At 34.1% G+C, this 17180-nt stretch overlaps 1 protein-coding gene across 1 annotated transcript in view; it reads right to left on the bottom strand.

Moving 5' to 3' along the window:
- Positions 1 to 362: 362 nt before the first annotated feature.
- Positions 363 to 17180, bottom strand: part of LOC114329179 (ATP-dependent RNA helicase ddx24) — a 124280-nt gene continuing 107462 nt past the window's right edge. Inside the window, exon 10 of the mRNA XM_050653246.1 lies at positions 363 to 767. Coding sequence (XP_050509203.1) covers positions 413 to 767 — 355 coding nt within the window. The 3' untranslated portion in view covers positions 363 to 412. The remainder of the gene's footprint in view (positions 768 to 17180) is intronic.

Raw genomic sequence — 17180 nt, 5'->3', positions numbered from 1 at the left:
TAAATAATTCTGTTAGTACAGGGATTCTTGTTTTCAAAAGATCGGCAGTCATACCGTCGTGCAACATACCGTTGAGAGGATGATCCCTTGTTGACTCCTCCTTAATGTCTGTCAAGAATTTTTTCTATCGGCTTAAGCAAAAGTGATGTAATGTAAGACTGATCGGGACAGGATTTAGGTAGGGCGTTGTCCTGTCGTTCTATGTTGTGTATGTACACCACCCTTACAGTTTTCCAAGTATTTGGTATATATCCTAGTGCTATGCTATAGCATATATAGCATAACCTTTACATTTTTCTCGCCTTAAAGGGAGATTTTTAAAGGCATGTTAGTGTTTGTATAAATTCAAGGAAAAACAAAACAACCTAAAAACGATTTTTTATTGTAAATATACAACTTCAAAACTACATAACTATTTCCTCTTTTTCATCCCCTTCTTGCCCTTATTTAAATCCTTTTTATTATTAAACTTAAAACTAAGGCCAACACCTTTTGGTTTATCTTTATTAAACTTCTTCGGTTTGAATAAATTCTTAGTTCTCGATTTTTCCTTGGAACTCTGATTGATAATATTCTTAACTAAATCCACAGCTTTCTCATGCTCGTTATCCTCTTTATAACCTGGAAGAGCTTTAGAAAACAAAGGATATTTTTCGTAAAAACCTTTAGGGAATATTGGTGTATTAAGAAGCGAGGCAAGATGTTTCTTCTTCGTTTCAAGAATTTTCTTCTGGCTGTGCACTTCTTCGGAGTCATATTTTCGTGATCTAGAAAAATTAGTTAAGGAAAATCTTACTTAATTTCGTGATCAATCGTTTTTTTTGGAAAAGTTATATTTTAATGCACAAATGTAGGCAACATGTTTTACATATTAGATATACTTAATATTATAGTCCAGTCGTCAGAGACGAAAATGCCACTGAACCTCTAAAAATCATATTAGACCACTTATCAGCGGTAAAAAACTGTAAAACCGTGGAATTTTGAGAACCAAGGTCGATTTCCTTGAAAATTTGGATTTAGGTAGTGATTATAACCTTTGTCACAATCTACCCTATGCCGAACTGCGCTTGCCCTTGGGGTGAAAATAACCCCATCTAGGGGATGAAAATTTTTTAATCAAAATAACTATGGAAATCGATAGAGTGACCAATTCTGAAAAAAATTATTTTATAGAAAAACAAAGAGATTCACGTCTGAAAGACCTACGTAAACCCAATAGCGACTGAGTTATTGCACTTTAAAGGATGGTTATTTTAGAAGAATATCGAAATGGAGAACGTTTAATCTCAAATAACTGGAATGTGGTACAATTTTTTGGGAAAACTAGAGAGACATATTTTAAAGTTCATTAAAAAACCTTTCAAATAAGCTCTAATAAAAGTTTTTTGCATAAGAACTGACTGACTTATGAAGAAAATAAAGTCGCTCTCTGCTTTTTTCTTTTTGAAATGTAAAAATTAAACCCTCGTCATCACAATCCTAATAGGAATGAATAGCTTCCCTCTTGAAATTAACTTTATTTGGGTACAATTGATGCGATCCATGTGATTTGACCGGTTTGGAAGGCTTAGTTTAGAAAAAGTAGTTGCTTAAATCAAAAATGACATTATTATAATTTAAAAAAAATGCATTTTTCTTGAATAAACCTAAAAGTGTAGTAATGAAACACAGACTTACTCACAATCATTTAATTATACTTTGACGACCGGTTTCGATCTCTACATTATTCAGATCATCTTCAGGTCGGCGTTACAAGTAGTTAAATTATGCCGATACAAGGGATGCGTTGCCAGTTCGTTGATAACATGTTTATACGTCCAACTTATGCTAATCGGTTAGCTGGGAGAGGTACAGGGCAAACGGACATGTTACGTAGGTCAAAACATAGTAAATTTTTTGAAATTTGAATGGATCCTGAAGGAAGATGTGTGCTGAGAAACAGAGGATGTTGTGTTAGAAAGGAGAGAGACAACGTTCGAGTGGGTGTGTTTTATATGTAGCCAAGTTTGAAATCACTTTATTGTAGACACTTGTACTAATGTGATGGTCTTTGCTCGTTGATGTTTTACGATGTGGGCAGAGGTCAAAGCATGGGAAATGACAAATAGGAAAAAAAATTTTTAATTAAATTAAATTAAAATGTCTTGTTCCCGGTCAAAGGACTACGGGATGTCATATATTTAATAAAATTGTAGGTGCCTAACACTTTGAAATCTATGAAATGTATAGAAATTATAAGAAAAGTAATTAGATGAAAAAGATAGTTAAAAAAATTGTCAAAAAAGAATTGGTTAAGAAACTGTAAATTGATCTGAAAAGGCAAGGGTTATTTTATTTGAGCTATTGTATGATGGAATATATTTCATAAAATTGTAGGTGCCTAACACTTTGAAATCTATGAAATGTATAGAAATTATAAGAAAAGTAATTAGATGAAAAAGATAGTTAAAAAAATTGTCAAAAAAGAATTGGTTAAGAAACTGTAAATTGATCTGAAAAGGCAAGGGTTATTTTATTTGAGCTATTGTATGATGGAATATGTTCAGAAAGAAAGTTAATGGTAGGGTGTAGGCACTTACTTGAGAATAGTTTTAAAATAAATAAATAAATTAACACATACCACATAGGATTTTAAAAATACACAGACATAACAATAATTGGTAAAAATTTTTGATGGGAGGTAGCACTACATTTCCCCAATTCACTAAATAACTAATTTTTATTTTTTAATTGGAATCTAGTTTTTTGTTTATTCATTCTTAGAGGGAATATTGACAGTAATTCCTGTCAATAGTTATTACTGTCAATATTCCCTCTAAGAATGAATAAACAAACTAGATTCCAATTAAAAATTAAAAAATAGAAATTAGTTATTTAGTGAATTGGGGAAATGTAGTGCTACCTCCCATCAAAAATTTTTACCAATTATTGTTATGTCTGTGTATTTTTAAAATCCTATGTGTTATGTGTTAATTTATTTATTTATTTTAAAACTATTCCCAAGTAAGTGCCTACACCCTACCATTAACTTTCTTTCTGAACATATTCCATCATACAATAGCTCAAATAAAATAACCCTTGCCTTTTCAGATCAATTTACAGTTTCTTAACCAATTCTTTTTTGACAATTTTTTTAACTATCTTTTTCATCTAATTACTTTTCTTATAATTTCTATACATTTCATAGATTTCAAAGTGTTAGGCACCTACAATTTTATTAAATATATGACATCCCGTAGTCCTTTGACCGGGAACAAGACATTTTAATTTAATTTAATTAAAAATTTTTTTCCTATTTGTCATTTCCCATGCTTTGACCTCTGCCCACATCGTAAAACATCAACGAGCAAAGACCATCACATTAGTACAAGTGTCTACAATAAAGTGATTTCAAACTTGGCTACATATAAAACACACCCACTCGAACGTTGTCTTTCTCCTTTCTAACATAACATCCTCTGTTTCTCAGCACACATCTTCCTTCAGGATCCATTCAAATTTCAAAAAATTTACTATGTTTTGACCTACGTAACATGTCCGTTTGCCCTGTACCTCTCCCAGCTAACCAATTAGCAGTTGGACGTATAAACATGTTATCAACGAACTGGCAACGCATCCCTTGTATCCGCATCATTTAACTACTTGTAACGCCGAACTGAAGATGATCTGAATAATGTAGAGATCGAAACCGGTCGTCAAAGTATAATTAAATGATTGTGAGTAAGTCTGTGTTTCATTACTACATTTAATATGGACTCACATATGCAACCCATTCAATATTTAAACCTAAAAGTATTCATGATACAAAAACAAAAAAAATCAAAATTTTCAGTAAAAGAAATTCTACAATATTTGAAATATTTTTTCATATTATGAATACTTTTAGATTTATTTAAGAAAAATGCACTTTTCTTTTAATTTTAAATGTCAGTTTCGATTTATTCAACTATTTTTTCTAAACTAAGCATTCCAACCCGGTCAAATCACATGGATCGCATCAATTGTACCCAAATAAAGTTAATTTCAAGAGGGAAGCTATTAATTTCTATTAGGATTGTGATGACGAGGGTTTAATTTTTTACATTTCAAATAGAAAAAAGCAGAGAGCGACTTTATTTTCGTCATAAGTCAGTCAGTTCTTATGCAAAAAACTTTTATCAAAGCCTATTTGAAAGGTTTTTAATGATCTTTAAAAGATGTCTGTCTAGTTTTCCCAAAAATTGCACCACATTCGAGTTATTTGAGATTAAATCTTCTCCATTTCGATATTCTTCGAAAATAACCATCCTTTTAAAGTGCAATAACTCAGTCGCTATTGGGTTTACAATTTTGTTCTTAATGAGTTTTTCTATAAAATTAAATTTTTTTAAGTTATTAATGAAAAACGGTTATAAAAAGTGAGTCTTTTTAAAAGAAAAATGCATAGTTTCAATTATAAATAATTTGGAAAGTGTTAACTTTCCAAAACAAATTTATGGAACAAAAGTTACTCAGAATTGGTCACCCTATCGAGTTCCATAGTTATTTTGATTAACAAATTATCATCCCCTAGATGGGGTTGTTTTCACCCCAGGGCAAAAGCGCAGTTCGGCATAGGGTAGATTTTGACAAAGGTTATAATTACTACCGGAATCCAAATTTTCAAGGAAATAGACTTTGGTTCTCAAAATTCCACGAGAAAATGACCGTTGAGTGACTATATGAGCAAGCTGAATTTTGCTGAGAATATCAATTTGGAACCTCAAAAAAGGTGCAAAAAAGTTTGCTACCCCTACATCCGGTATTCCTACTAAACGCCCCCTCGTAGGGGGAAAATGAAAAATACCGATTTACCAAGAATATGTACGCTGGCGCCGTAAAAAATGTTTCAAACAAGAAATATAGCCGAGATAATTGTCAACAAAAATGTTTATTAAGTAATTCTTTTTTGGGTAGAATGAACCGTTCTCTAAGAAACAACGCTTGAAGCTACCGGCGATTTTAAATGTCAATAAGCGCGCAAAATCAATTTTTGAAATAAAATTTCTGTCAACTTGGTGGTATAAAATTTAATATCTTTTGATCAGAGTATCCTATAAACAAAAATCAAAATGCTTTTTAAAGGTGGCTAAAGGGTGAAGTTTTTGTATAAAATTTTTGCATTTTGCCGCAAATGAAGTCCGCTTCTCTTAAGCTGTTAAATAAATTAACTTCTGCCATTGTTTACGATTCTCATGAGATCAATAAAATTTATTACTTTCATTGAGAGTGTCAATCCGGTCAAAAGGGAATTTTCATTGCTGGAGCCTAATCTTCAAAACCTATAACATGAAATACCGATTTGAGTTTTGGCAACAAAATATGCCTAAAAACGCTGAATTTTACATTACGAACGATTTAATAATGCCGGGCGATTGCCACTGCTGCTGCCGCTGCCGGAAATATTGCCCGAAATACGATATCGACGCGAGTGAGTTGTTCACATCAGTTCCTCGCCAATGTCGTCACAACTCATTTACCGAACGACTCTCAAGAATGGAATGTGACGACAGCATCGTCTTGCTTACTTACTCGGGAGAGATAGAAGCGGATTTTGTGCGTGATAAGTAATATGGAAAAAGTATACGGGGATGTTGAATTAGTTGTGTACATGACTTTCCCCAACGGCCGGAAACCATAGTGGGGGACGAGGGTAGTTATAAGGGGCCAAAGTCGCGGTTTTTATCGAGATAGTGCACCAACATTTGGGAATATGTAGGTCATGACGTAACTAAGTAAAATCTCTAGGGGCGAAACGCTGCGTGGCCGACATAGGGGTGGGGGCAGGGGTGAATATAAAAATTATAAGAGATTTTTTGTGACGTTCGTGATCGAGATAGTGAACCAAAATTTGGAAGTAAGTAGATCATGACGTAACTAAGCAAAATTTCCAGGGGCGGAAACCAGAGTTGGGGATGAGGGTAGTTTTAAGGGGTCAAAGTCGCAGATTGTATTATTTTTTTGTGACGCAGCACAACATATGTCCCCCACGCAGCGTTCCGCCCCTGGAGATTTTACTTAGTAATGTCATGATCTACTTATTCCCAAATTTTGGTGCACTATCTCGATCACGAACGGCAAAAAAACCCTTATATTTTTATACTCACCCCTGCCTACCACCCCTTTGTACCCCAAGCAGCGTTCAGCCCCTGGAGATTTTACTTAGTTACGTCATGACCTACTTACTCCAAAATTTTGGGTGCACTATCTCCATCATGAGCGTCACAAAAAAATAATAAAAACCGCGACTTTTATCCCTTATAACTACCCTCGTCCCCCATTCTGATTTCCGGCTCTGGGGATTTTGCTTAGATATGTCATGGTCTACTTATTCCCAAATTTTGGTGCACTATCTCAATCAAGAACGTCGCAAAAAACCGCTTATATTTTTTATATTCACCCCTACCCCTTTGTCGGCCACGCAGCGTTCCGCCCCTAAAGATTTTACTTAGTTACGTCATGACCTACTTATTCCCAAATTTTGGTGCACTATGTCGATCATGAGCGTCACAAAAAAAATAATAAAAACCGCGACTTTGACCTCTTATAACTACCCTCGTCCCCTACTCTGGTTTCCGGCCGTTGGGGAAGGTCATGTACACAACTAATTCAACATATCCCCGTATAGTTTTTCCATGTTACTTATCACGCACAAAATCCGCTCCCAGCTCTTAGACTACAAGTGAGAGAGAGAGAGAGAGTAGTTGAATGTGAATACTCACTCGCGCTCGCTCTGCCAGCCCTTTGACTTCCTTCCCGAAAACCGACTTTTTGGGGAGTGCCGCGCAATGGCAGTGGCATTAGCAGCGGCAGCGCGAGTGAGCTATTTACACACTTACGCTTCCCACTTCCCTGCCCAATTCCCTGTCCAACAGGACTGAGTGTAAATCCGATATAAAACATTTAAAACTGCTTCATTCCGATTGCCAAATACGTATTTTTTTTGCATATCTTCAGCTGCAAGCTCCAACTAATGTCGTCTTCGTGGAATCATTTCCCGTGATGTGAGTCGGATAGAGCTAAGACACCAGCTAGAGCTAAGCTATGTTTTATTTCAATTAGTTTTGAATATCTACACACCAAAAAACCCTTTCTTCATTCTCTTAAAATTTAAAATATGGATATATAAGAACCTCAGGTGACTATAAACAAAGTATTTTTTTTATTATTTGATAGCAGGAATTGTTTCGCCAATACTAGCACGTGGATGGTTTAAAATTTAAACAAAGTCACGATTTTGAAGGCAAAATAAACATGGTTTTATCAGAAATCATACGTAAGTACAAAAACTAAACACCAATCCTATTACTACAGCAAAATGTACATTTGTATAGTACATAATATTATCTTTATCTAATACATACCGTTTATGATTATGCCCATAAAGTTTAAATACTTTTAACCCATTACTATCCCACGAAAGATCAAGGAAACCTATGTGAGTAAATTTGTAGAATTAGGGAACCCTAATAAAAGGCCTAAAACTTAAATATTTTGAATCAAATAGGACAGAAATGAATTGGAAACAGAATGAAACAAAAGTAGACATATGTATAGGGACTTAATTATAGAAAGAATCGATATAAGAAAAACTTTTCTGACTGAATTGTTAGTAAAGAACTAAAAGCAAATCAGATAACATTAAAATTCTTCCAATTATGAGTATTTTAGTCTCTGAAAACCTATTTATAGGCGCCAGCCACTACTGTCTTCTTCTTCTTTTTGTATAGACATGACTCTGTCTGTTTTTTCAATGTGCCTCTAGTAGTATGGTATAACTAGATCCAAACCCAGACATCCAAAGTGAAAGTTATCCTTCAACACCAAATTGTTCTATATGGTCCACATAATGCTCAGAAAAAAGTCACACCACTTTGAGCATCGGGTTTGGGGGGAGAGGGGGCAGAAATCGGTAAATTCGTAGTTTTTTACGTTTTTCGTAAATATTTCTAAAACTATGCGGTTTAGCATGAACAACCATTTACACAAAAATGTTCTACATGAAATTTTAAACAAAAAAGGCCCTACGCATAATCCTTCTAAAATGAACGGTTCCAAAGTTACGGAGAAACTATAAGTTACGGAGAAATAGTATAATTGGTCCAAAAAAGGCCTAACCCAGACATTAAAAGTAAAAGTTTTCCTCCAACACCAAATTGTTCTGTATGGTCCAGATATTGTTCAGAAAAAAGTTACACCATTTTGAGCGTCCGATTTGAGGGGGAGATGGGGGAGAAATCGGTATATTAGTAGTTTTTGTATGTTTTTCGTCAATATTTCTAAAAATATGCTTTAGCGTATACAATGTTCTATACAAAAATGTTCTACATGAAATTTAAAACAAAAAAGGTCCTATACATAATTGTTATGAAATCAACGGTTCCAGAGTTACAGAGGGTGAAACGTGAAGGTTTTCGATAATTTTTATATTTTTTGGGCAATTTATAATATTTTTACTGATTGAAAGAAATTTTCTTTAACAGGATTTGCTATTTCAGTGGCCGATGGTATGTTAGTGATAGGCCCTTGAAGAAACGTAAACCTCACCATCCAAAATCATTATCAATTACCCAAAAAATATAAAAAGTATCGACAACCTCCACATTTCACCCTCCGTAACTCTGCAACCGTTGATTTTATAACAATTATGGATAGGACCATTTTTGTTTTAAATTTTATGTAGAACGTTTTTGTATAGAACATTGTTTACGCTTAAACCTAGTTTTAGAAATATTGACGAAAAACTTAAAGAAACTACTAATTTACCGACTTCTCCCCCATCTCCCCCCCCTCCAAATCGGACGCTCAAAATGGTGTAACTTTTTACTGAACAATATGTGGACCATATAGAACAATTTGGTGTTGGAGGAAAACTTTTACTTTGGATATCTGGGTTAGGCCTTTTTTGGACCAATTATACTATACTACCTCCGTAACTTTAGAACCCTTCATTTTAGAAAGATTATGTATAGGGTAAATTTAATGTAGAACATTTTTGTATAGAAGGTTTGTTCATGCTAAACCTCGATAGTTTTAGAAATATTGACGAAAAACGTAAAAAACTACGAATTTACCGACTTCTCCCCCCTCTCCCCCCCAAACCCGACGCTCAAAAAGGTGTGACTTTTTTCTGAAAATTATATGGACCATATAGAACAATTTGGTGTTGGAGGATAACTTTCACTTTGGATGTCTGGGTTATGTCATTTTTTGAATCGATTCTATCATACTATAGAAAGTTGTCGTTCCATCGTTTTCGTGGTCTTCCCACTGATTGTCTTTCTATTGGGGAACCGTCTCTTGCTGTCCTTACTACTCTATTTCTTGTCATTCGGCTTATGTGGTCATTCAATTATATTCTTTTGTTTCTTACCCAATTATTAATGTTGTCCACCTTGCATCTCTGTCGTATATCTGTACTTCTAGCTCTGTCCCATAGAGTCTTACCATCGATTTTTCGGAGGGTTTTCATCTCCGCTGTTTCGAGCAATATTTTCGTCCTCTTTGTGTCGGGTCGTGTTTCTGCCGCGTATGTCATATCATGTTAATTTCCCCAAAAAATACAAAATGCATGGTTATAACAGCAAATTCAATAAGATGTAAATTGGAGCTGGAGGGTCAGATAATAGAACAAGTGATGGAGAAAAAGTATCTAGGCATCACACTATCTAGCTACGGAAGGCTCTAAACAGAAGTGGAAGATCAAGTGAATAGAGCCACTACTGTCGAAATGCATAATAGCTTGGTGCAATGAAGTCCTTCTTTCTCTGGTGTCACTCCTATCAGAAATTGGATGTCATAACGGCTAGTTCCTTTATTAAGTGCTCTTCTAATAAATTCATTTAAACTTTATTGAACACGTTAATTTTTCGGTAATTTTGTGAGATATATACTTTTTTTAATTACGTATTTTTTATGGGAAATAAGCCACAATTTTACTAAAAAATGAATTTATTAACGTTTCGAAGCCCAAATCGGGTTTCGTTGTCAAAATACAAAATACTATTAAAATAAAACAAACATGTTGTTGCTAAGTAAAAAAATTCTTCTAATAATTTATTTAATCTCACTCATTTATATTGGCAATTCAGACGTATATTATACATTTTAAAGTAGAAGACTTTAAAATGATATCGCCAATATTTATGAGTTGCGTTCCTGGGACGACTTTACTAAAAGATAGTTCATTCGATTACATGAAATCAATCCCAACTCAAGAATATCCGTCGCAAAAAAATCATAGCATGTGATCTGTCTTAAAAAGACAACCAAATGCAACGATGACAGTAAAATTCTCGCGTTAGAGATTCCATAGTAAATCACGAGGGAAAACCAGGAAAAAACCTCGTGATACTATCCCGACATCATAAGTATTTGGTCTTACATTTAATCTACCTTCAAAAAACTAATACCAAATTCTGACTTTAATATGTTTAAATTATAAATAATATTAATATTACATAGATATACAATAAGTAATACTAAAATATAAAATTTGTACTAACTCGATATGTTATTGACTTACTAATCGTGGTATTTTCTTTCTATTGACTTCCTCTTTCAGTATGGGTAACCACATCCTACTGCATTCTACCGAGGAATTTGCGACACAATTGGTTTCCTTTAGCATAATTAGAGCCGCTTCTTTGATTTTTCTCTTTTTACTATCTGATTCTTTCAGGACTATACTTGAATCTCTCCACTGAACTCTATGTTCATTATCCCATGCGTGTTGACATATCTGTATATTTTATTTCTTATTTCCCATAAAAAATATGTAATTATAAAAATGCCACAAGGAAATAGCTTCAGAACAATATACTTTTTTTATTTCATCTACCTTTAACATATTTATATCCATATCTCGACACTCATATTTTTTTATTTATTATGAATTTAAATTTTATTCCGAAGCAAGCCACTACTTATACTGGTGTGTGTTGAAGCCAATATGAGCTCATGGATAGATTTTTACCGATACAATTGCGTTGTATAAACGGTGTTTAAGATAAATATGCTTTTTCTCATGAGGATCTTTCAGTGCGTCACAGTTTTTCGATTTCTTTCTAACGCGTTAAATTGCATTTGACAGAAAAAAACGCACGTCGGTGATCACATTTCGTCGGTGACATTTATAACATTTATTCTAGTTGTCAATAGATGGCGCTATAATCGAAATAAAAATTATTTTCGAATTATATAATATATCTACGAATATAATCTGTACAATTTATAAGACTATACAAATCAAAGAAAATACCATTTTATAAATGCAATAAAGAGAATTGATTTGTTTTTATTCCAAATTGCAAATAAAATTTGACAACTGTCAGATTTAACTAAAATGTCATGTCACTAAAATGTATATTATCACGGACTTACCTTTTTTCTATCATTTGTGACGCACTGGAAAATGCTCATGAAAAGAAGCATAAACATTCGATGTGTACAAAATTTGTACAACATTTTTACATTTGTACAACATTTTCACAGTTCCCGTTCACTTTGTTCCCCAAAATCATGCTCACCCACGTATCTGTCATAATGAAAATTGTCGTTAAAATCGTCCATTAAGATAATTACAGCGTGGATACTCTTCATTGACTTTTTCCAGACTGGCATAAAACTCTTCTACTTCTTCATCTTCCTTGTCTGCTGTGAGTGCATACACCTGAATAAATTTAACAGGCCCTGCTTCAGATTGATAGATAAATTCATCAGAGTAATTGACAAAATTCTTCGTTGATCTGCTGATTCCATTATTAAAGCGAAGATTGTATACTGTCGTTATATTAACATTTCTTTTTCTTCTTCCTCTTTATAAGCAATTCTGTTTGTTCATTGGCGGATTGATACCTCTATGGACGGTTGTCACTCCATCTTTTGCGATGCTTCCACCGATTGATGATTTATCTCTTGCTATTTTGACCACAAGTGTCTCCCCCATTCTGGTTATGTGGTTATTCCATTTTTTTTCTATTTAGTGTCCATTCGCTTATACACTGTACGTTACATTGTCTTCTAATGTCTTCACTCCTCTTTAGATCTCTCAGCGTATTTCCTGTAATTGTAAATGTGTGTAGATTATATAATCAGAAAGGATTAGCCTTGAGAAATTAAAAAAAGTTCGTAATCGTATCTTTCGTGCATTTTCTCCTTGGGGAGCTGATGTGAACTGGTCACCTAGACAGTGCGATTCGACTCCGTTAGACTTTTTGTTGTGAGATTTTTTTAAATCTCAAAGCCAACATAGACCGGCGCTATCGATCAAAATCACATTTTTTGTAATGAAACTTTTATCAGGTTACCGCATTACATAGTTTTATCTTTAATAATTTAAGCTTTTTTATTATTCCAACGAAAGGACATTTATAAGGGAACATGGAAATCTCCAGACGGCCGTACAGTCAACCAGATCGACCATGTTTTAATTGAGAAAAACGAAGAACACTGCATAACAAAGGTGAGAACATATAGAGGACCTGATATGGACTCAGACCACTATTTGGTCGGAATATGGATGAAACAATTAGTACCAACTCTTCGAAACAAAAAGAGATTAAAATACGAAAGAAACAAATCAATTAGATTACAGACAGAATGTGAGCAAACGTTGTATGGACAAATTATTAACAACAAATTAGAGAGCATAGTGGATGAAAGGAATGTAGAATGCATGTGGGGAACATTAAAAGATGTAATTAAAGAAGCAGCAAATATTTCCAGCACCAATGACAACACAAAGAAAAAACAAAAAGAATGGTTTGATGAAGAATGTGAACAATCATTGGAAGAACGGGCCAAGCTACGATTAAAAATGATAACTCAAGGAACAAGAGAAGCGCAGGAAAATTACACTAAACAAAGAAATAGAACCAAAAAAATACTACGAGAAAAAAAAAGGAAAGCTACAAAAATAATCAAATAAGGAACCTGTACCAAGGGATAAAAAATGAGAAACGAGGGCACCAACCGAAAACTGTACATTATAAAGACAAAAATGGAGAAATGATTATGGGTGAACCAGAGACATTAGAACGCTGGAAGCAGTACTTTGATGAGCTTCTAAATGGACCTGAAAAGACAGACGATAATAACGAGGAAACAGAGGATCTCGTAAATGAAATACAAAATCAACAGGGTGAAGAGCAGGCTCCGACTACAAGCGAAATTCAGAATATCATCGATAAATTAAAAATGAACAAAAGCCCAGGAAGCGACGGCATAACGGCTGAAATGATTAAATTTGGAGGAAATCAGTTAGTAGAGAAAATCCATAAACTAATTAATAATATATGGGAACAAGAAATACTACCTGAGAAATGGACAGAAGCAATACTGTATCCTATTCACAAAAAAGGAAATATGGCTGATTGTCAGAATTATCGAGGCATAGCGCTGCTAAACATAACGTATAAAATATTGGCTATGCATATTAAAAACAGATTAACAACGAAGGTTGATAAAAGCATAGGAGAATATCAAAGTGGGTTCAGAAAAGGCAGAAGTACTGTGGATCAGGTCTTCACACTACGAGAAATACAGGCTGAAAGTTACGAATATAATAAAGACACCATGGTTCTTTTCATTGACTTTAAACAGGCTTTCGATCGAGTGAAAAGAAGCGAGTTATTCACAGCATTGCAAGACATGGACGTTTCTCCAAAGCTTATTAGAATTATAAAATTAACTCTCCAAAGAACAATGAATAAAGTCAAGATAAACAATACTATAACAGAAAGCTTTGAGGTCAAACAAGGAGTGCGGCAGGGTGATCCATTATCGTCTATAATGTTTAGCATATTACTAGAAAAGGTTATACAGGAAGCAAACATTAATAGAACAGGTCTGATCTACCACAAAAAAACATCAGTGCTTGGCATTCGCAGACGATTTGGTAATCTTGGCTAGGAGCAAAATAGAACTTATCGAAACAGTCATGAAACTCGAGGAGAGGGCAGCAACCAAAGGATTGTATATAAATGAAGCAAAAACAAAGTATATGGAATGGACAAATAAGCAATTCGTTCGGGGGCAATACATAACAATGACAACAGCGAAGGGAACACAGTATAAATTCGAAGAAGTTGAGAGATTTGAGTACTTAGGAACTGTCTTCACAAGAGATCCTAACTGTGAAGAAGAAATACAAAAGAGAATTATGTCGGGCAACCGCGCTATATTTGCTCTTAATGGGTTGTTAAGAAGTAAAAATATATCACGAAGAGCAAAACTAAGAACTTACAAGACCGTAATAAGGCCGATAGTAACGTATGCTTCTGAAACATGGGTCACAATAAAAAAACATCAAGAGTTGTTATTAGTTTGGGAGAGGAAAATACTGCGCAAAATCTTCGGTGGGAAAAACTTAAATGGACAATGGGTAAGAAGAACAAATAAGGAACTAACTGAGCTCTATCAAGATCCTAACATACTAGCAGTAATTAAGGCGAAAAGACTTAGATGGTTGGGCCATGTGCAGAGGATGATTCCATCTAGAATTCCCAGAATGGTACTATCTAGTGCATTGGCAGGGAAAAGACGAAGAGGAAGACCGAGGTCACGATGGAGTAATGGAGTTAGAGAAGATATGAGAAGAATTAACGTAAGGAACTGGGAAAGAAAAGCGACTGACAAAAGGGAGTGGAAAAGAATAGTACATCAAGCCATGGGCCTACTAGGCTCGTAGTGCTTACATATTATTATTATTTTTATTATTAATTGAAAAAATAAAGAATACTTGTTTGAACATTAATTAAACTAATAAAAATATGCTTATTAAAATATTGACAATAATTTGAATAAGGAATTAAAAAAGTAAGATATTTATTTTAAAGTTAACTAACTAAAAACATTAATCGCATCAATTCGTTTGATTGAAGCGAACTTTTTCCGGTAATTAACAAAATATAATAAATATTTAGAAAATAAGCTCATGTTCTTAAAAGATATACAAAGAGTTAAGCTATATAGGGTGATTCACTAGCCTGCACTCATAGTATTAATGTAACCGAAGAAGAAAAATAGCAGATACAATATTCGAAGAACTACTGACATTAATATGTATGTGGGTAATCTTTAAACGTTACTAATGAACAAAATGTATACATCACGGGTATTTACGCCAAAGTTCGTTGACGATTATATTTGTTCCTATACTTAAGAAAACTAAAGTTAACAAATGCGTAATTTAAATTAATTACTTTAATAAGCCGTGTATTAAAAGTCTTACTCAGAATCGTACATCAAATTATGTGGTGAGAATGGGTGCGTTCGGACGACCACAGCGGCTGGACAGCTGAGCCAGCAGTAGCTGTCAGACGTCACCGCTGGAAGTCAGCCGCTGAGAGATTTACTAAGCTTTCCCTATCACGGCTGGATACAACCACTCAGCCGATTTCTGCTGACAGTCAGCTGCTATGGTCGTCCGAACGCACCCAGTAAATGAAACATTTGTGATAATTGAAGAGGTAACAGCATGAAGGGGTTATGTAACAAAAATGACGCTGACTCCAGTTCTCTGGATCAGCAGTTCTCAACCTGTGGTACATGTACCAATGGTGGTAAATATCATTATTTGCGGTTGTACACGAAACGCAAAAACACAAAAAGACCGAAAAAAACGCAATAATAAATAACAGTAGAGAATTTTGATTTCCCTTCTCTTGCAAAACGCGCTTTAAAATACTTGATACCCTTTTTGGCAACACACCTGTGCGAGAATGAATTTTCCTCAAAGCTAAATATTAAGAACTTATACAGAAACAAACTTAATGTAGAATCTGATCTTCAAGTTTAACTAGGTAACACCGAACGAAATATTAATTATAAGTTATGTGGAAATACTCAAGTACAACCTTCTCACTAGGTAATTAGTTTGTTTTTGTAATTAAGTACCTATCTATATAAAACCTAAAAATATAACCGAAAAAGATTTTTACTCATGTCGAATTTTTTATCCATTTTCTAGAATTTTAGCATAAAGATTAGAGTTGCTTAGACTACCTAGCTAAATAGGTACCTATTTCAGTAAGGTGGTACCATAAATAATTTGGTGGTACATGAATCAAAAAGGTTGAGAACGACTCCTCTAGTCTAGAGGATTTATTTACTGAGATACTGAGGTCAAAAAGAAAGTCAACAAGAAGAATATTACCAACACGGTGTCAGCAATATGTTAAGCAAATATAGTCCTTTCGCCAGGGGGTATAGCGGCCTCCTTTATTCAGATGGACTTACCCAAGTTTGTTTTATGTATTTTGAACCGTAGAACACGAATTTTTTGGGTAACAGTTGATCCGGAAAACAAAGAACTTGAGGAATTACATAACAGCAATTTTTCGCAAAACAAAACATTTTTTTTGTATTTTTAGGCCATTCTAAGCAAAAAACGTTTTTACAAGTTTTTTCGTAGGATGCATAGCTTTCGAGATAAACGCGGTTGAACTTTCAAAAAATCGAAAAATTGCATTTTTTGAACCCGAATAACCTTTGATTAAAAAATAAAATAGCAATTCTGCTTACCGCATTCGAAAGTTCAAGTCAAATTCTATCGGTTTCGATTATTTGCATTCCTAAAAATAAATTTTTTATATTGTTAAACAAAGCTATAAACACTTGGTGCTTGAGTGATATTTTCAATGTATTTCTCATTTAAAATCGAACGAGTAGACGCGGCTACAATCAGGTAATTTCTACGTAGGATGCTTAAAACGCATGCATTGGGCACGGGAAACACTACTTATTTATAGCTTTGTTTAACAATAAAAACAATTAATTTTTAGCAACGCAAATAATCAAAACCGGTATGATTTGACTTGAACTTTCAAATGCGGTAAGCAGAATTGCTATTTTATTTTTTAATCAAATGTTATTCGGGTTCAAAAATTGCAATTTTTCGATTCTTTGAAAGTTCAACCGCGTTTATCTCGAAAACTACGAAAAAACTCGTAAACACGTTTTTTGCTTAGAATGGCCCAAAAAATACGAAGAAATGTTAAAAATTGCTGTTATGTAATTCCTCAAGTTCTTTGTTTATAACAATCTTATCGACATCCCGATCAACTGTTATACCCAAAAAATTCGTGTTCTACGGGTCAAAATACATAAAAAAAACTTGGGTAAGTCCATCTGATTAAAGGAGGGAGGCCGTTGCACCC

This window comes from Diabrotica virgifera, chromosome 6, assembly GCF_917563875.1.
Source record: "Diabrotica virgifera virgifera chromosome 6, PGI_DIABVI_V3a".
NCBI classification, from domain to species: domain Eukaryota; kingdom Metazoa; phylum Arthropoda; class Insecta; order Coleoptera; family Chrysomelidae; genus Diabrotica; species Diabrotica virgifera.
Note: the sequence above shows the minus strand (reverse complement) of the source record. Positions and strands in the feature narration are given on the sequence as shown.